Here is a 21740-nt window from a genome sequence, read left to right as displayed (position 1 = left end):
TTGTCAGTGTCCTTCATTCCCAGAATGCATCACATCTGAAGTCAAAAGTTAACAAATTATAATATGCTAGATTTGTGTGATTAGAAAAAACAAATCTGGAAAACTAATTTGATCTCTTAATAAAACTAATTTTTACTTACAGAGAGCCATATACTAGAAGATGTCAACAAATGCATCATAGCCTTGCGAGACCAGGATGCTGATAACTTAGACCGAGCTGCCGGTGCTATCAGAGGTCGGGCAGCAAGAGTTGCTCACATTGTCACAGGTGAAATGGACAGTTACGAGCCAGGGGATTATACTGAAGGTGTGATGAGAAACGTTAACTTCCTTACAAGTACTGGTAAGTCTCCATCCCCGAGAACAGCTGCACTGTTCCTCATATTTTGATCTATGTATCTACCCCTTATCCATGTGGAAAGAAGTTCTCGACCTGTGTTGGTTGTTTTGAAGTAGATTGCTCTACTATCTGATAGTGATAGGTGCTTGCATGGGAAAATACGTTTTTTTATAAATAGGTGCATTATATAAATTATCTACATGCCTTAGCCACTGATTGAATATTTACTAATGCCAGAGCTGTTAGGAAATATAATGAGGCCAGATGGGATAAATTTATAATAGTTTTCAAACCCTCTTTTAGCTATATCATCGGAACGCCCAGGTTTTTGTTTGCATTACTCAAACAGGGCAAACTTCTCCTATGTTTCCAGAGAAATGCTCTCTACCTTCTTTTGCAGTCTGTTTGCAAAACAGCATTTTGTTCTTTCACATAATCTTCTTTGATTACTTAAGAAATATGGAATCAAGATTAGGTTTTCGTTTCAGCACTCAAGAGTTTCTAAAATCAGCTAGTAAATGCGTTGTTCTTGAATCACTCAGTAAAATGGCATTCTTATCTTTCACACTATTATTAATATTTCTCCAAGGAAGTTACAAAAGCATTGGAATTCATGTGGATTCAGAAACAACAGATATAATTTGAATGAGGGCAGTCAACTATTTTTATACGTCATCATGGCAGAACTTTCTCCTGTGAAAACCCCTGGTGATTTTTAAAATCCCCATGTTGAATTTTCTTATTGATTACCTCTTATTGTTAGTGTGACAGTACACCAATTATTCCTAGTATATTTGAGATTCCATATTGAAATCATTGATCCTACCTAGAGAGTTGTTCTTTATGATATGCATAGGGCATATTAAATTTGGACAATATGTGCATTGTGTAATGAGAGGGGTAGAAGGGAGGAGGGTGTGGTAACTTTTGGGGGGAGATGGGGAGGAAATGCACCTAAGAGTAATTAACTAAGAAAAATATCAACAGTTGAATAACCTTCACGAGCAACTAGTTCTAAAGATGTATATCACAAAGCAAGCTTAGCAAGATTTGTAGATAATTGATGATTAATGTTGCTCTCTACCTAGCATGTTGATACAGAAAATTATTGATGAATCTTGGTACATAATTTTCTCATCACCTCTTTAAAAATATTTCTAAAATAATAAAACACTAAAGATATGCTAAGGAATTATGGAGGAGGTATATCTACCACTCTTGGTATTATATTTCTATACCAATTCCACAAAAGCCACTGGTGTCACAAATAGATCACGTGATAGTTGCTTTAGCAATGAGCTATTTACTTGCTTAAGGTATTATGGTAGTTCAGCATCTCTTCCTTAAACTAAATTTAACTGGTTCTTTCTTACTGGTAAAAATCAAGTATAGAGTTACCTAATTTTTTTCTACCCTCTGAGAATGGAATTATAAGTAAAAGAAGAATTCTTTTCAGCCAAATGAAAATTTCCTGTAGGGAATTGAATAGGTAAAGTCTACCAGGATTTTACCTGTGTCTTGCCTCTGTCTCAGTTTTGCAATCACATTAGTAATGTCTCTTGGACATACGCTTCTGGTCACAATGTCTGTATGAAGCACCGAGTTTACAGTTTTACTCTCCATAGGATAGAATCCATATCTGCCATAAGCAAAGGAGTGGAAGTGAAATTCTCAAGAGTCTAGAATGTGAAGTATATTGTGGGACCAATTTGTTCAAAATCAATTCTTATGATCTGGAATCAGAAAACAAAAATGAAACAAAGTTATTTACACATTTATTTACAAGTTTGTTGATACTTCTATGATTTATAGTGACCTTGCAAAATAACTAACTGATATGGCCACTTTATCATTCAATCAGAAGAGAGAGAAGTTCTTTTTTCTCTAATTAGTTGTATGTACCTTTAATTAGTTTTCTACGTAAATTATGTCCTGTGCCGAAAATATTACAAATGTAGGTTAGTTCTGGGTTATTTTGTATAAGTCACAGCTTATTAATATAAAAATGTAGTTTATGACTTTCCAATTTTGTCATTTTATTTCAGATAATTTTTGGCTATACTTTGGAGAAAGATTCTCATTTTTTGTTTTATGTGTCTAATTCCAACTTTTCTGCAGTTTTCCTTGAAATTTATTAAAAGCATGCCTCTCTAAAGGGAATTCTGAGCAATAAATCAGATGAAAACACTAATTAGATCAATTTGATCTTAATCAACGCTGAAATATGTGAGCGTTTTTCTCTCCCAGAGAGAGCAGTTTTCTCTCCCATTGTCTGTAAAACATGCTTCCAAATATTCTATTCTCCACAATTAAGTTACAGAAGATGTTTATTTTTGTTCACATCTGCTCAAAACTTGGACTTATTATTTACAAATAATTATCAAATTAAATAATTGGAAATGTCATGTTTTGTGTTACGAAGCCTTACTAGGTCACATTTTTAGCAAGTGAATGGTCTACATATGTGGCATGTTCGACTTTCCTTCTTTTTCTCTTACCCAGTTCTCAGGTCTTAACCTGCTTCCTGAAAATAAGTTAATCAGGATCTATTTTGAATTGTTTTTATTCCTGATACCTCCTTATCTTTGCAAAATTTGTCTTAAAGTACTGTCATCGATGTTGAAACCTAAGCCATACTTATCTAAACCACAAATAATATTTTTGGAACATTGCACCTTTGATTTTAATCAGACTTTGTGGCTCATTAGCACATTTTCAAGATTTGATGATCTTCTAAGTGTTTTCTCTGCATTAGGATACAGAGTTGCCCTGTCACAGTTGAGGCATTTGCATTTCCATAAATCCTAGCAGTTGGTTTTAGTGAAATGTAGGCAACATCTGGAATGCTGCCTTTTATTCAGGCAAAGGCATAGTATTGTAATCTCCATGAGAAATTCTTTATTCTGCCCAATTCTTCCGTTACTAAGCTCCTCCATCAGTCAGGCATTCCTTATAGGGGATAGAAAATATATTGACTTCTTGTTAAATAACAAGCCGTCTGGATTGTAACGTGAAGGCAATAGTGTCTTGTATGTGCTAGATTAAAACCAACAAACAAAAAAAGCAAACACAATTCTTGAATCGAGCCTGTATGCTTTTGGTAATTCTATTCCAGCAATAAAATGCCTTTTCTTCTCTACTAAACTTACAATTGTTCTTCAACACTTTCTTAAATGCCACCACGTTTGTAAAGGAGCTTCTGTTTCCCTTGCAGTTAGAAGGAATTGTTCCATTATCTGTGTTACCATGGATGAGCTTGTCCTATAGTTACTGCCTATTGCACTTTGTATCACAGTCAACCATTTACATGCTAGTTTCTCCCATCAGACTGTATCGTCTTTAAAGGCAGACACCACATTTTATTTATTTTTATATTTACCGGGAACATTCTACACATAATGGAGGTGCTCAAGTCCTAGTCTCAAATTTTTAAATTTAAAATTCACTACAAGGTTATACTATGACACATTCTAATCCAGTTAAGGAAGAGAACAAGTTATCATCCCAGTTCAGGAAAATAACAAAACTCTAAAGCAGTGGATTAGGTCAAATCAAGGGGTAATGAAAAGGTAGCGGAAGTGATTCACTATTGGCCAGAGTTAGATATTAGCCACTTTCAGAAAACTTGGGTTCAGATTCATAGAAGGTTCTTTAGCAAGGTTCTGATAAGAGATCATGACTATTGTGTGTTCAGTTACTTATAAGAACCATCCTTGAACTGCATCTGATGAAAGATCCTGCTGAACCTAATTTCACTAATGCTTCCAACAAATCCCCATAAAGGGTACCAACAGTGACTTCTAATTTGGAAACCGTCTCTGGCAAAGTTCCCTACCTAGGTAATCTAAGACCAGCCTCCAAATTACTTACTTTTTTACTTTAGCATTAAGCCTACTCTCACACCCTTTAACACAGTCGGAGAGCATTATCAAGACGCTTCTGTCAGCTAACCTGGATAACCAAGTGTCTTCATGTTAGTGATGCAAAAAACAAAAGTTGAAGGACAGTCTGGCTCATTTAAATGAGAATAAGATCCCATGGCCTCAGAAGTGCTTCTGTTGTCACAGGAATTTGGGACCTTGAACTAACATTGTGAATGGAAGAAAGCAGCTACTAGAACTTCTGAGTGGAAAACCCATTTTCTGTCCAAAGAGAACTGGATATGAGTAAGACATAGATCTAGTTAGGGGGCTGAGGGTACTTCCTTATTTTACCATTTTAAGTACTTGGAAATATAAAATTGTCAGGAAAATAAATACCATAAGAATGGAACTCTCTTAGATGCACTGTGTTATACATGTTTATAACAAATTTATTTTACCTTTCTGATATGGTCAGATCCTAAGAGAGGTACTTGGAATAATCTAAAATCCACTATTGATATTATTCTTATTAATAAAAAGGATACATTCTGACACAGTGGTAAAAATATTATTGTCAAAAGAAGAAATAACATGGAGAGCTTGAGAGTGGATTTCTGAAAATCATATAAAAGGGCTGAAACATTTCCCTATCTGGAAAGTGTAAACTATGTAACTATGAGGCTGATGCTAAATGGAAGACGGACTAAGGACAGGTGAGAGATATTGAAGAAGGGGTGATTGCCAAAGGAAGTGGAGTTTGTGTACCTGATGTGTGCATATTCACCTGTGCAAAGATGCTCTCCAGGTCTAGTACTTTCTTTACCCTAGAACTCCTGTGACCAGCCTCCCATGCATGTTCTCCAGCCAAGGAAGATGTTATGTGGAAAGAGAACTAGATCATACCATTCTTCCTGATCCTATTTTTACACGTTTTCTATAAATAAGCCTAATTCAGATTTCTTTTATGAGCCTTTATGTAGTAGGGATAAGTAGAAAGGAAAATAACTTATATGTAAAAGGATTAGGCATAAAACCCCAGTTTCAGCTCTGGATTGCAAACAGAATCTATCTATGGCTAAATTAGGCAGAAACATGAACAAATAAACAAACAGAAGAAGTCTGGAGAACAAGAAGAGAAAATAGACAGACTGCAAGGGATGCTCCATATAGCAACCCAGTTAGTTATCCCAAAGAACATCTGTTTGAGCTGCTATTGCAGCCCTGTCTGAACATTTAATGCCATTAGTGGCAGCCTAACATTATGACACTGGACCCCACAGATGGTATGCTCATTTGCCGCCACATTCCAGATACTTTCACCACTGGAATAAATTCTAAACTCATTCCTGCTTTTGCCTCATTTGCTCTGAATTCAACTTTCTGGACAGAAACATCATATTAGCAGAGTTTAAAACATGTACCCACACCTTGACTGTCAGCATGGCAGGGATTGTAGGGTGACAGATGATGGCTACTCCGGGGTCTTTGAGCATCTATGGAATCTATGGAGACAGTACTCTGCCCCACAGCAGAACTCCTATCCCCACACAGGAAGGGCCTTGGGAGGCTATGAGCAGAGGGAGGTGGGATTGGTGAAGAGCAGGAGAGGAAGACATCAGCAAGGGAGTAAAAGGAGAAGGGAAGTTGAAGACTGACGGTACCAACTTGGTTGGTCATCATCGATGTTGGGACAATGGAAACACTCCCACCATGTAACCTGACCCGTAATGCTGCCTTTGAACAGCTTTTTGCCAATCCCAATTCGTTCAGATGGTTTATAAAATTTGAAAAGTAAACAGAAAAAAAACAAAACAAAAAACAAACATGCTTTATTCCTGGTAGACTTACTTAACAAGGTATTATGGTATTCCTCCAAATCTAAGTATGTTTTAGGGAAGATGGGCCTTAACAGGATATATGATGTGAACATTATTCTACTGCCATGATAGCGACAAGATAGACACGTAAAAGTCTATGAAGCCTTGTAAAAAAGTGGAAAAATGTATCATTCAAGTGTTTCTTCCTTTTTTTCTTTCTTTAACAACAACAACATTTAACAGAACTGTAATCCTATTATTGTTTAAATGTACAGTGATACTCCATTAATCTATATTATTTTGTGTTAAATACAAAGGGATAGGTACTTTGACTTCATTTATTTTAATATTTACTAACTACTAGACTTTCTTTGTAATAGCGTGGTCACTGGGAAACCAGAAATGGCTATTGAAGCCCAGAGTGGATCAGAGGTTCTAGGGTCTTAAGCAGTGTTAGGTCTTTCCCAGATAGCCATCCGAATGCTATGGGCATCCATATTTCAACACCCCAATAACCCTCTAAAATATACCCGTATTCCACAGCATAGTTTAGTTGTTAGGAAGCTCTGGGCTAGGCTGTCATCAACTAGGTAATTCAACAATTAAATATTTTTAGAATATAATTACTATAAAATGTTTTATAAACTAACATCGTGTATGATTTTAGAAATGTAGACAATATTTGGCAGGAGGCTTTTTCCTTCTACTCCATCTTGAAAGCCAGAATTATGTAACTAATGACCTAACTCCCTTCAGTTGTTTCAAGAATCTATTTCATGTATTAATAGCTCCCAGTTGTAAAGACAGTTAATTTTACTTTTTCAGAGATCTTTACATATGCCTAGAAAGTCTGGTTATATATTTATTGATGTAGCTGGTAAATCTTTTATATACTCATCCGTAAAGCTAAATTTGAGATTCAAGCTCACTGAATCTAGCAAATAAAATGAGGTGGTATCTCTCTCAGATTTTCTTTCCTTTGGCATTGGAAAGAGCAAAAGCCATGTGAAGTTGAAAGTATATATCAGATTGTATTTCCTTGGTGTTAATTGGTGCAGAAGCAGAGCTGAATTTAGTCATTTCACGTCCAGCCTCTCCTTCCCACCTGTCTGTCATGCCATTTTTTAAATGAGATTCCTCAAATGTAGTCCTGGTTGGGTGGGGGTGGTCACAATGGGCACGATGATCTCGTCAAGTTTCCAAGATAAGAGTAAATGTAGTAAGTGAAGAAGTCAGCCTTTCTAAGGTGACAGGACCTATAGCTGTTGCCAAAATAAGGCAATATTGCATTTACACTTTCAGACTTTGTGGACATGAAAGCAAATGCTGAAAGAGCATCTCATCTTGAAGAGAAAAGCAAATTTGCCCACCAACATTTTCAAATGAAAGTGTTATCTACAAGCTTTATTAATAAATATGAATATTTTCTTTAATGAAGTCAATAAGTCCTTAATCATGTTTGGGTGTGTTAAAGATTATTTCACCTCTTGGTGAAAATGATAAACTTGGGGAATTTATACACATAGTGAATACCTGAAGATCTTTAATGAAGGAAAGAAAAATTGTTTAACTGAAGGAAGGAAGGGTATTTTAAATGATAGCCGTAGCTGGAAGAGCAGTGCTGGGAGCAGAACAAGTGGAATAAAGAAGTGTCCTTAAACATTGATCTTGTGTCCAGTTTGACCAGCTCAGTGAGAATAGAGGTAGTTCTAGAAAAGCCAAAGAGATTTTAGGCAGTTGGAAAGTCTTTCCCACCATGGACCCAGGCTAATTACTGCTGACATATATTTTCATTTAACATATTACATTTTCTAGCTTATGGTAATTTACAACTTTCTCTTTCATCAATTACAGAAGGAAGTATTACTGTTTAACAGTCCTACACAGCAGGCTAAGAACTTGGGAATAATTTTCTTCTCCTGAAATGTATTAGTAACCTAGTAGTATCTTAGAAAATGTCTTATATTCTGGTGATCATCCACCATTTAATTTTACTGTCTGCCGAAATCCATAGCAGTTAAAGTTAAGTGAACAATTTATATTATAAAATTTCTCTTCTGATAATAGAGATTTTTAAAGGTATCATTTATTATAAATACTGCTGGCAGTATTTCTTTAAGATTCCAGATATTCTAAAGTTTATGTTGATTGTAGGTTATAGTGATTTAAGAAAGGTTATGCACATTCCTTTAGCACTTGCCTTAAAAGTCTTATATATCTAAAAAGAGGTATTAGAGTATTGATTTGGTAAAAAAAAAAAAAAAAAGAAAAAATATTTTTGAGGGAAGAAGCAGTACGTTAAAATATTGTACTCCCCTTATCCCCTATCCCATTTATTTATTCTTCTGTTTACCAATTATTTGTGTATTGAAATAGTTGTTGTTTCTTCATCATGTCTGTTAATGTAATCATTCTGTCTTCAACATTACAATCCAATAATTTTGAGTCCAGGGAGTAACAATGATTTTTTCCGCCTTTTAAAAAATCTATTTAAAATGTTAGGAAGAAGGCAGCTATGCCTACCCCATTCTAGTTTAACATCTTTTTAAAATAACTATAAAGGGGCATGAAAGGGAATAATAAATCCATAATGGCAAATGCATGGGTGTAACCTCATCAGAAAAAACAAATAAATAAAAATGAAAACAAATGCAGAAATAGAAAGCTGCTGGAAAGGAAGGTAGATGAAAAAGAGTGACAAATCCCTCAATCTAAAATATACACAAGCAGAAACCATCAAGTAAGTAAGGGTATGATCCTGCCTGATGTTGACTTCTCAGCAACACTGAGTTCTGGAAAACAATGAAGCAATGACTCCACATTCAGTGAAAAAACAATTTGAACTGAAAATATTGTATTTATTTAAGATCTGTGGCAAAATAAAAACCTTTGTGTATGAATAAAAAGTCAGGATATTTAAGTTGCATAAACTTTTTGAAAAATTACTTGAAAATGTATTCAAAACAAGAGGAAAAAAACAGAAATAATAAGTCATGGAAAACTGAAATAGTAAATCTAACTCAAGAGTGTAATGAATAAAATGACAAGGTGACATAGCTCTAGCAGGTCTAGAAAATTATTGATCCAAAATAGAACAGAGTCAGTGGGCTGCAACAAAAAAAAAAAAAAAAGAAAATTCTAAAAGGAGTCTGGATATATTCAGAGAATCATTAAATTATTCACATGATAAAGAAAGCAACTCACTATCCTTTCTAAAAGATATTAATATACACATCTCATGCAGCAGGTATAGAATATCGTGAACCTAACTACATAAACCTAATATTTTAAAACTGTCTAATTGAAAATTTATTGGCTTATGCTTAATTATTTATATTTGTTTATTGTCTATAATTGTCCTGTCTTTTGTCATTGTTAAGAAACCAGATTACATGTCACATGGTAAGCATTACCTACTATACCTATTATAAATACGTAGCTGTACATATTTATGTAAGTATAAATGACATATGCACCCATATACATATGCACATATGTTTGTATCAATTGATAATAATATGTTATTTTATCATATAGTTTATTATATTTAATATTAGTATAGCTATGTATGTATAGTACATATGCTATGTTATATGTAAAGTGATTGATTTTCGTGTCTGTGTGTGTTTAATGGTCATTGTATAAAATAGAACCATCTTGCAGCATGACTTGGTTATCTCTATGCTTATCTCCATGGGCATCTGGAAGCTTGGTTTGACTTTTGGGTGTGATAAAGAAGAGGGGCTAGCTGCTGTGTTTCCCCGAAAATAAGACCTAACCTGAACATAAGCCCTAGTTCAGATCGTCAGCCAGACAGACACATTTAGTACGTTATGACAATGTTACAGAAGAAGATGACATGACTGTATTTGAATAAATGTAGATTGTTGTACATGAAAAAATAAGACATACCCTGAAAATATGCCCTAATGCATCTTTTGGAGTAAAAATTAATATGAGATCTGGTCTTATTTTCAGGGAAACAATGGTAGTAATTTATTTGTTGTCTAAAGTTTGAAATCCCCCTGGTGGCGCCCAAGGCCTGCTTCTTTACATTGTTTAAAGATTTGTAGATTGATGGCTTATACCTGTTTACCTAGTTACCATAGCTTGGCTCTGACCAGTGGGCCATAAAAGACTGTCAAAATCTTTTGCCTACACTCCCCTAAACCTCAACTTCTTGTATGTGTCTTGATGCTTCATAACACAGAGATGAAGTGCATCCTGTGTGACTAAGAAAAGCCTAGGTAGGTGTTCCTGCAAATCTCTAAGGCTCTGATGCTGGCTTGCACATTCTTTCTCCTGCTTTGCTGTATTCTTTATCTTGAATAATTTTGTATGAGTATGTTATTTTGAATTTTGTAAACCCTTTCAATTATCCAACTGTATGATTGTTGCAATCATAACTCATTTACTTACCAAAGAAACAAAGAACTTTGTCTGGAGATACCAAGAACAAGACACACACACACACACACACACACACACACACACACACACACTGTCACACACCTGCATTAATCATACGTAATAAGGCAAGTGGTTCAATTAGACTTTGTTAACTACTGTTTTGAAGGTCTTCAGTAGGATCTCATAATTAGACATTATGCACCCTAAATTGCTGGATCTTTCTTTTCCCCCTCAGAGGTCTTTCCAAGCCTTAGTAGCTAAACTTTCATTTTATTTAGAATAACTTGCACAATACATTTCAATAGTGAGTGGGCAAACCTTTCTCATCAGTAGTGGCTCAGCCTTTTATGACCTGTTCCTCCAATCGTGTGATCACTAATTATCATTTCATTACCCCGCCTCCCTAAAAACTGAGAGCTATATCAAAGCTTATCTTCTCTATATTAGTTATCTACTGCTGCATAAGAAATTACCCTAAAATTTAGCAAATTAAGACAACAAACATTTATTGTTTCACAGTTTCTGAGAGTCAGGAATCTGGGAGCAGCTTAGTTGAGTGGTTTTGGCTCCATGTCTCTCGGGAAATTAGAGGTAACTGTGGCCAGGGATGCCTCATCCAAGTTCCAACCAAGCCTGAAGGATCTGCTTCCAAGCTCATTCACCTGGATGTTGGCAGGAGGCTCCAGTTTCTTGTCACCTGGGCCTCTCCATATGCTGTTTGGGTATTCTCACAACACGGCACCTGGCTTCCCTCAGAGCAAGCAATGCAAACAAAGGAGAGAGTGAGAGAGAAAGAGAGAGCCTAGTATGGAAGACATCGTTTTTGCATAACCTAATTTCTGAGGTGGTACACCATCATTTTTGCTATATTCAATTTGTTAGAAGGGAGTTACTAATTTCAACAGGTCACAAAGTTACTTAAAAACAAGATGTGGGTATCAGGAGGGAAGGTCATTGGGCCATTTTATAGACTGCGTGCCACAACTTTTACATGTTTTATGTTCTGGACACGCTCAATCTGTTTCTATGTTCCTAAAAAGACTATATAGTTTTGAGTGCTTGTATCTCTCAGTCCCTCCCTGCTTTCCAGTCTAACATCTAATTTTGGAAACATAAAAATATCTAGCATACGGTAGGCAATAAATATATGATAAATGGATGAATAAATAATACAATGCACAGCTCAGTGGGGATGTTTAATAAATACAGTTGACTGACAGAGCAGAACAGTATGGAAAAATAAATCCTCTCCATGACTAATTCATGCTAGATAGTTTTATAGTCTTGGAGATATTGGGGATACATTCACAAATGTTACTCTATATATCATTTTATGTGCCATGGTCAGGTGGAAAAGTATTAGAGAATTTGGAAATCTGAAATTCTTGACTGAAGTTTTCCACAATACTGTTGTGAAAGTCCCTTAAACTATAGGGACCTCATCTTCTCAAATGCTAAAAGAAGGGTGAACTAGAAGATCTCCAGTGTTCCTACGCACGTCAATTAACTCATCTTGAATCTGAGTCATTTGTCTGCATTCTAGACTTGATATGCACTAATAGATTTACTATCTAGCTGATTTCAAATTCTTAAAATCCCATATAAATACTAATCCTGATATTTTTTGTCTCCAAAATTGCTTTTCCTTCCAGAAATGTTTCTTTTTAATTTTTTATGATGCAGTTTCATTGGTTTGCATTTTTTCTTCAAATTAAATGTATTTTGAAGAGGAAAAAAAAATTAAAATTTAAAGTATACGTAGTGCAAGATATAGCAAAGGATTATTTTGCTTGATCGTTAGCAACTCAGCTTAATTCTATTTTTCAAACCTATTGCTATTACATATGCTTAGAGAATACAATAGCATAAGAGAAACAATGCATTTTATACCAAAAGAATAGCCATGAGAATCGAAATCATCTGATCCATTGCAGTGAAGGAATTTATTTAAAGAAATGTTTTCTTCTTTTCAGAAATAGTAACTCTCTTAGAAAATTAAAAAGGGATTAAGAATACCTAATTAATATGCACAGTCATTTTAATGACAGTTTAATATTTTTAAATGTGAAAAGCAAATTTGAGAGCATTTTTATATATAAAACCTAGTCAGTTTTTTTTTAAATAAATGTTCCACAGAGCTGTCAGAGCAAAGATATTTCGAGGGACTCTAAAGCTTACAAGTTATCAAATTAGCTTTCAGTAACTTTGTGTATCTCTGTGATCCTTCACGTCAAATACTGATTTGAACCAGCCAGTGATTTCCAACTTTTTGTGAAAGCTGCATCTTATCACACCAATTTCTTCTGATTTACCCTCGCCTATAAACTCTCACTCTAAAGTGTACACCTGATGCAATGATAGTGTGCCATTGAAAATGTTATTGAAGAAAGAAACCAAAGAGTAGATGATTGTACAGGTAAACGACAGAAGAGAGGACCCTCATCGCAAGAATGGCTAGTTTAAAATGTACTTCAGAAACAAGCCTCAGAGGCTTCTCTGTGTTCTTCTTAGAAAGTACATAATGGTCCAAAAAATTAAATCTAGTCTGATGTTGGATTAATTCCACATTTTTAAATCAAGTTTTATGATAATTTTGTTATTTTAATATCACAAGCAAGTCATCTGTCTATTGTTTACTTGTGGGCACCATCCATTTCCCACAGAAAAATGGGGAAGACTGCATTTCAAACTGCTGTTCCTCCTCTAACAAAGACATACAAGTGATAAAATAGGAAAGAACCTTCACTCATAGCTTTCCTTTTACACAGGCAGGAACAGGAAACCTCAGTTTTCAATGTACAGATATTGAAAAATTTAACACTATAAATTCTGATAAAAGGGATAAGAAATTGACCAGGAGTTTAAAAAAAAATAAAAATAAAGTGTTTTTATATATAGGTATAGGGATTTAAAAGTCTTCGAAGGGCTGAACCTACAATAAGGTAGCAACGCAAATGCACAGTGGTCTCTCTTAGATTACAATTAGAAAATCACTTTGACAAACCTATATTGAGCCACAATGATGACAAGCTCTATACCTACCAAGTACTGAATGAAGAAAAAAAATTAATAAGACAAAGTTCCTCATCTCTAGAAGCATATGTGTTGGGTGATAGTGAATGGGAAATTATAACGCAAAATGAAACGGAATGTATACAATATCTTGTTCTTGATTCTGTTGTCTGTGGATGATGAGAAATCAAGATACTCAAATTGCAGAAAGTTGATAAAAATACCCTAGAGCTAAACATTTAAGCAACTGACTTATTTATCAGGTCTATCACATAGCTATAGGAGACTATTAATCCCTGATATTCACAGTTAACTCTGAGGCCTAATTTGGATATAACCAGCTTTTTCTCATGCATCATTATGGAATGATAGGTTAATGATTCATAATTTCTATCCTTAACCAATGCCATCCCATTCATCCCATCTCCATGCATTATAAAAAATAAAATAAAATAGACTTCAATCCCTGAAAATAAGCATAGCCCTCCTCTCCTGTTCCTTCTTTACTACCTTCTACTTATCAACATTTACCTATAAAAAGCCTATAAAACTGTCTTCAGTTTTCAGCATATACACGCCTGGAAGTAATGTTACATCCTCTCCTATTTTAGGGCCAGAATATAATGAAGGATAAAGTTTCTTTTACTTGTTTTTTTCTGTCAAAACTTATTTGGTATTTGCTTACTATGACTATAGCATTAAGCTAAGTGTTAAAAAGTAGAGGGTGATTCAGATCTTCCAGGTGTTTAACTGTGGTTGAAGAAATATTAAACAGCAGGATTATTTTATGATACAAATCAAGAATACATTCAGGGGCAAAATGAACAATACAAAAAAGGAATAGGTTAGAGGATAAAGAAAGTAGTATAAGTTTGTATGTTAGTGAAGACCACATAGAGGAGGTAAGGACAAAAAATATGAGCCTGAACAATATTTAAATTAAAGAGATAAGTACGTTCTTGCTGGGGGAAAAAAAAGTCAAAATAATTGTATTACATTTCAGTGTAATTAGAGACAATTAAAATTATACTGAATATAATTTAATCATTTTTGATTGAGAAGATGCTTTAGGTTCTTATAATATTTTAAGATCATCCTTAGAGTATTGTGCCCTTAGGGAAAAAGTAGATTTTCATTAAACAGGGAATTTATGCTGCCAATTTGTTATAGGTAATACTGGATAGATGGTGGTATAAGTCTCAGTTAAAATGGGGTAAATATACCTCTCCCTATCTCTCCCACTGGTAACAACTATAACTTTGGACATAATACATAAAGAAAATCTTGGGGTGGGGGGACTCTGAAAGTAAATAAAGATTGAAGAAGAAACGAGAACTTGAAGAATGACCCCATACAATGGTTAGTTCCCTGTATTCCCTTTATTCGTATTTCCTGACTTAGACTCCTGGACAATCTGAATCTGGGAAATTTGCACCAGGTACATACAGAAAAGTTCCAAGAAAATCCCTTTTGCAGGCCAGAGGACAGATAAGTATGTGTGAGGGGAAGCTATGGGATGTAAATTTGTGAACTCTGTGTTAGGCAAGTTCAACCCTGAGGTGATGACTTCAGTGCCCCTGGAAATTGAACAAGAATAAAGAGAAAACACAAATTACCAATCTCTGGAATGAAAGGGACAACTACGGAACAACAGACATTAAAAAGATAATGATAAAATACTACAAATGACTCAGCGCTTTTAAATTTGATGGACTAGATGAAATGGACCAATTCCTTGAAAGACTGAAACATTTATATGTCATTGAACAGATAGATATAACAAGTGTTGAAAAGGATGTGAAAAAAATGGAATCCTCGTATAGTACTGATGGGAATGTAAAATGATGAAGCTTCTTTACAAAACAGTCTGACAATTTTAAAATGGTTAAATATATGACTTACCTTATTGTCCAGAAATTCCATTCCTAAGTATATACCTAAGAGAAATGAAAACATATGTCCACACAAAAATTTGTACGTGAATGCTCATAGCAGCATAATCATAATGTCTCAAAAGTGGAAACAACTCAAATGTTCATCAGTTGATGAATGGATAAATAAACATTGCATGCAATAGAATATAATTCATCAGTAAAGAAAATGAGGTACTGTCACATGCTACCACATGGATGAATCCTGAAAACATGCTAAGTGAAAGAAACCAGTCAAATGCTGCAAATCATGTGATTCTATTAGTGTTAAATGTTATTTCATATTAGACAATAGGCAAATACATAGACAGAAAGTAAATTAGTGGTCGCCTAGGAAGAATGGGGGATTTGGGAGTAATTAATAAGAAATACAAGATTTATTTTGGGGTAACAAAAATGTATTAAAATTGATTGTGGTAATGGATGCCCAACTCTATGAATATAGCAAAACCCACTGAACTGTACACTTTAAATGGGTGAACTGTATAGTATGTGGAATCTACCTTAATAAAGCTGTTGAAAAGTAGTTGAAAAAGAAAAAGATGTTCTGAATACTCTGTATTGTTAAAGAAATTGAATTTGTACTTTAAAACGTCCAAAGAATAAAACTCCTGAATGGTTTACCTGGTGTAGTCTACCAAACATTTAATTAAGAAATAACATTAATTATATTTCTAGAAAATATAAAAGATAGAACATCTCTCAACTCATTTTATTAGGTCAGCAATACCCAATGGTGAAATTAAAGAAATTACAAGAAAACAAAATTATAAACCAATATCTCTCATAAACGTAGATGTGAAAATCCACAACAAGACATTATGAAATCTAATCCAGAGATATATTTAAAAAAATAATAACTGCGTGACTATGTACAGTTTATTGCAGGGGTGCAAGGCTAGTTCAACATTTGAAAATCAAACATTGTAATCCACCATATTAACAGACTGAAAAAGAAAAATCATAGGATCATATCAAAGATGCAGAAAATTTAGTGAAGAAAGGAGAACCTTTTCGAGAAAAGGTGCTGGAACAATTAGATATCCATATGCCCCAAAAATGGAAAAAAAAAAAAAGAACCTCTACTTTTTACTTATGCCTTACATCATTTACAAAAATTAACTCAAACTGGATGATAAACTTAAAGTAAAATATAAAAAAACATAAAACTGTAAAATTCTTAAAAGAAAGCATGATTTAAGAAAAAAAGTTTTAATTTGGATTTCATCAGAAGGAAAAAAAAAATGTGAAAGACACTCTTAAGAAAATAAATTACAAACCACTGACTGGGAAATAATTTTTGCATATCATATAACCTACAAAAAAAAAAATTCTATCTAGAATATATAAAGAAGTCTCAAAACAAAAATAGGGAAAGATACTCCATTCTATTCTGTGTGTATGTTTTTGTGTGAGTGTGCACGTGCGCGTGCACGCACCCACGCACATGCACTGCTTGTGTATTGTCTTGCAGGGCTGGAGGGAAATAGCATTCAGGAAGGGATTATAGTGTATCAGAGGTAGTTTTGTGTGATTTATATTCATGATCATACTTAACAGCCCTATGAGTGTAATTTTTTTTTTTTCATTTTAAAGACCAAGAATCTAAGACTAGGCTTTAATAAATTGCCCAGTGTGACAGTTAAACGCTGGATCCATGAAATAATGGCTTCCCTCCATAAAATGATCATGCTACCAAAATTCACAAAAAAAACACAGTGTTCAAAGTGTATCCTCAAATAGATTTCTTACATACTGGGTCCTCAATAATGGACTCACAATTAGTCATTACATTTAATTTTTAAATTTTATGCTGCTCAACAGAATTTGCTTTACCTTGGCTTTCTGGTCTATTTGGTGATAAACTGCACATCAGGATTAGACCTGTGCAGCGTGTGTGTATGCCTGGCACGACTATTTGATTATTCGCTAAAAGAATATTAGTTGTAAATGTCTGAAGCTTACTTTCTGGTAATTTCATGTTGAGAATGATTACTGTAGATTATGATGATCCTTTGAATTACACCACCTTAGGAATAACAATGCTGGGGACATGTTTTCTGTTTTAGTGCTGTTTTTTCATTCAGCAAATATTTACTGAGCACCTACTACCGTGTTTCCCCCAAAATAAGACCTTGCCGTCCAATCAGCTCTAATATATTTTATATTATATATTATTATATATATTAATTATATATTACAGTAATATAAGACCGGGTCTTATATTATATCATATTATATAAGACCGGGTCTTATAGTAAAATAAGACCGGGTCTTATATTAATTTTTGTTCCAAAATACACATTACAGCTGATTGGATGGCGAGGTCTTATTTTTGGGGAAACACGGTATGTGTCTAGCACTATGCTGGGTGCTGAGATGCCATTTGGAATAGAGTACATGTCCTTAAAGAAGTCACTGTCAATTTAAAGAGGAGAGATAATCAACTTGCAATTTTACAGACTGATGGGTATCTCAGTCTTAATGGGATAAGATCCAGAATGGTTTTCCAGAGCACATGAAGTAGAAAGGTAAATCCAGACTCAGAAAAGTGTTGCCCAAATGAAGAGGGTGGAAACAGAGGAAGGAGTTTTCAATGATCCACTTATTCCCAAATACAAGCTTTTGATTCAGTTACCTCTAAATATATTGTTGCAAATATTAGGTTGGTGCAGAAGTAATTGTGGTTTTTGTAGTTATTTCTTTAACCTTTTAAACCGCAATTACTTTTGCACCAACCTAATATTTAAAATTCAGAGGACCTAGCCTCAAACTCTAGTTCAAAGAATTATTGTAATTCAGATTTTTCAGACACCTTTGGACATATTTTTTATATCTCAAGGTAGTTTAGAATAGTGTTTTATGAAACAGAAGCAAGCTGGGCTTGATATCTTTTTAGTGTTGTTTCAGAAGCCAGTGTCATAGTTTCTTTTTAGATGCTGACTGCCAAGGGAATTTCTTTTCAATGTTCACAGCATTTTTACTAATGTTATAGTCACTCACATATGGGTGACTAGATGATTATTTTTCCTCATTATTCACATTTTTTAGGGCTTTTATTTTTCTTTTTATTACTTTCTTCCTCTTTTCTCAACTGAATAGGAAAACAAAACAAAAAAACTTCCTGAAATATTCCTTTAAAACAAATTTTCATCTCCTGAGATTAACCTTCAGTGATCCTTTCCCCTGTTACAGAAACTATCTCTGGTTGACCCATCGCCAGTTCCTTCTTCCTGACTCCTTTTTTTCTTTACTAACCCCTAAAATCCAGAGGGAAGCAAAGTGAAACAAATAGGTTATCTTACTTCTGCTTGGTTGCTCCCCTCACAGGATGAGTGGGAAGGCTCTGACCGGACTTCTGTCCTAATTTATGTGGATAAATTTACTTCCACCTTTTTTTTTTTTTTTTTCCCCACTTGACAGAAAATCATGCCACACTAGTTCATTTCCTTCCAGTTCTCCCTCAGGCAAAAGCTACAACTTGATTCTGTGTATGAAAAAGACAAAAACAAGACAACAATATTTTATTTTTCTCCGTAGCCACAAATGTCTGCTTCAACACAGTGAGCTGTGCAACCAACAGGTTAAGAAAGACTTGCAAATAGAGTATCTTAAAAATATTTGAACCTATGAATTTGTAATTGCACCCATTTTTGTGAGCCCTGAAATAGTCGCTGGTTTTATAATAGAAATGAATCTGACACCAGAATAATGACAATTAGGAAAGTATTACCAAACAATACCAAACAATATCTATCATAAGCCTTAAAACAGATTTTTTTTCAATCCATTAAAAATACTTCTTTTGAGGAATTTTTAGTGATATTAGGAAATCTTCGGAGTATATTATTGAGGGACATAAAGCAGGATAAAAAATAGAGGCGCATATATAGCAATTTTTAAGGCTGCGACTGGCTACTTTTTAAATATTTATGATGAAATATGTCATGCACAAAAAGATTATAAAATGATAATAAAATAAACACTATTTTCTTATAGCTCAGTTTAAGAAATAGAACTTTCTTCATATTATAAAAGCCCCCTTAGTATTTCTCCTTGACCACGTCCTCTTCTTACTTCACCACATCCACCCTCCCTTGGGCAACCACTAATTGAATTTTTCATTTATCATTTGTTTGCTTTAAAATATTTATTAGCTATGAGTATAGCCCATAACAATATATTGTTTAGTTAATAAGCTTCTAATATTTATAAAACAGAATCATACTGCAAATATCTTTATGTGACTTGTTCTTTGCTTGTAAATTCACTGCCATCTTCAAGTGGTCAAAACTCAATGGAAACTTGAGAAGTGAGATTCTCTTCTGTGTCAATTAGGGGAACTTCAGGACACAATGCTTGGCCACATTGACTGACACTTTTCACTACACAGCCCTTTTCATTCCAAAGTATGCACTCTTATCAGGCTCGATGTGTTTGGATGAGTTCAAGGCCCCATCTCAACTCAGTGCTGAGAACCACTGTTTCCCTCCATCTTTCAGATCCTATCCATTGTATTTACCTCCTACTACTAGTTTTCTTCCTCCATTATGAGTTTTCTTGCTTAAGCACCTCTATCTTAATTTAAGGTGTGGTCCTGTGGTCCAGTGAGATCTCTACCAATTTACTGTAAACATTTTTGTCTGCTTTGACCATAGTTGTTAATTGTATATGCTTCTTTCCCACTAAGAGGCTCCATGTTATAAATCAGCCTATGAAATGGATACAATTAGAGGAAAGTCTCTAAGATCTCAAGCTACGTATATCTGAGTCCTCATCCTGGTTCAAGTACAACCTCATACCTAATAAGTAAAATGGAATAGCCCTCTTTGACTCTTTCTTATTCAAATCACACTCATTCTTAAAAACCCAATTAAATGGCATCTGCTCTAGGAATCTTCCTTAGCTAAGTCACCAAGAAATCTTTTATAATTTAATATTCTTGCTTTCCATTTTGGGTTATGATACTTCGTTTTTGATCCTTATGATGACGATGGTGGTGGTGGTGATGATAATGATGATGAGGATGAGGATGGTGATATCGATCACATCCTAGATGGTAAAATTAACATTTTAATTCACCTCAAACTTATATCAGCTGGCCTGTAATAGGTAGCCACTAAATATTTCCTAAATTTAATTAAATTTGTATTATGTGTATGATAGAATAATTTAGATTTTCAGAACTCTTTTTGTACAAAACCGTGTATGACAGATATTGAAGATATTTAAGAACATAGACCGTAACTTTCCTGCAAGGAATTAAAAGGTCATGAAAATAAAAGCATGCACACCCACATTTAGGAATTATCATCTGATAAATCTGACTAGGCTACAAAATTTTTTGGCATCACCATTCCAGATCCACCATGACACTTATATGGCAATATGCAGTTTTATTTATTTATTTATGTAATTATCTGCAATGTGTCAATCATCTACTTGTGGTATAACAAATTTAACATAGAGTTTTATAGTATTTGATTGCAGAGAAGGTATGAATATCATTAAGCAACCATCTTCTTAAATAGTCCTGGATGAATTTAAAACAAGATTTCTTAGTTTTTAACATTGACCCATAGATATTTCCTGAAAACTAGTTGGTACTTAACAATAGGGACTCAGGAATCAAATCCCAGCTCTACTTCGTGCTGTTCTGCCACAGAGGGCAAGTTACTTAACTTTTCACAGACTCATTTTCCTCATCTGAAAAATTAGGGAAAATAAAATACCAACCTCACGGATTGTTGTATAATTTGTACATATTGAATGGGATCGAAGGGCATTTGGCTCACAGTAAATTCTCCATAAACAATAATGGACATTGGAGTGTCCATGATTATTGCATCCTCAATGGGATTTAGTTTTCAGAAGTGTTCCTTGAATCAGGCTAATTTATAGAACCAAGATCCATTGAGTTCTGCTATAGATGGGACAATAGATTATTGAGCTTTATACAAAAATCACAAACAATTTATTTTTTGTTTTTATTTTACATTTCAGAGAAAATAAAGATCTTTACAAAGAATATGATATAGTGTATTGATTCATATTTACCTGGGAAATAACTAAATAATGGCTATTTACCTTTGCGTTTTGTCAGAGGGTTGTTATTTAAAGACTATTTTGTGTTTAATGAAACTCCTGAATCTTTCCCACGGGGTCTTGAGAAGTCCTTCTGTGGATAGACAAGGCTTCGTTTTCTTCTAGAGTACACTAAGTAAAATCTCAAAAGGGGAGATGTGTAAATAGTATAAAATTCAGGATACTCAGAGACCAATCATATTCCTCCAACTTGTGTTTAATAAGTAAATAAACCATATAGTCACTGAAATCTTTAGAGATGGCATTGATTCTTTCATTTGCC

At 34.3% G+C, this 21740-nt stretch overlaps 1 protein-coding gene across 4 annotated transcripts in view; it reads left to right on the top strand.

Annotated features, from left to right (window-relative positions):
• The window catches only part of CTNNA3 (catenin alpha 3), a 1445036-nt gene that overhangs the window by 1026910 nt on the left and 396386 nt on the right, over positions 1–21740 (top strand). For all 4 annotated transcript variants that reach the window (XM_019731774.3, XM_074339503.2, XM_074339504.2 and 1 more), the window contains one exon: positions 143–343. In XM_019731774.3, the coding sequence (XP_019587333.3) occupies positions 143–343 (201 nt within the window). The remainder of the gene's footprint in view (positions 1–142; positions 344–21740) is intronic.

Source organism: Rhinolophus sinicus, chromosome 15 (assembly GCF_057876585.1).
Source record: "Rhinolophus sinicus isolate RSI-liver-muscle chromosome 15, RSI-T2T, whole genome shotgun sequence".
NCBI lineage: Eukaryota > Metazoa > Chordata > Mammalia > Chiroptera > Rhinolophidae > Rhinolophus > Rhinolophus sinicus.
This window is presented reverse-complemented; position numbering and strand designations above follow the sequence as displayed.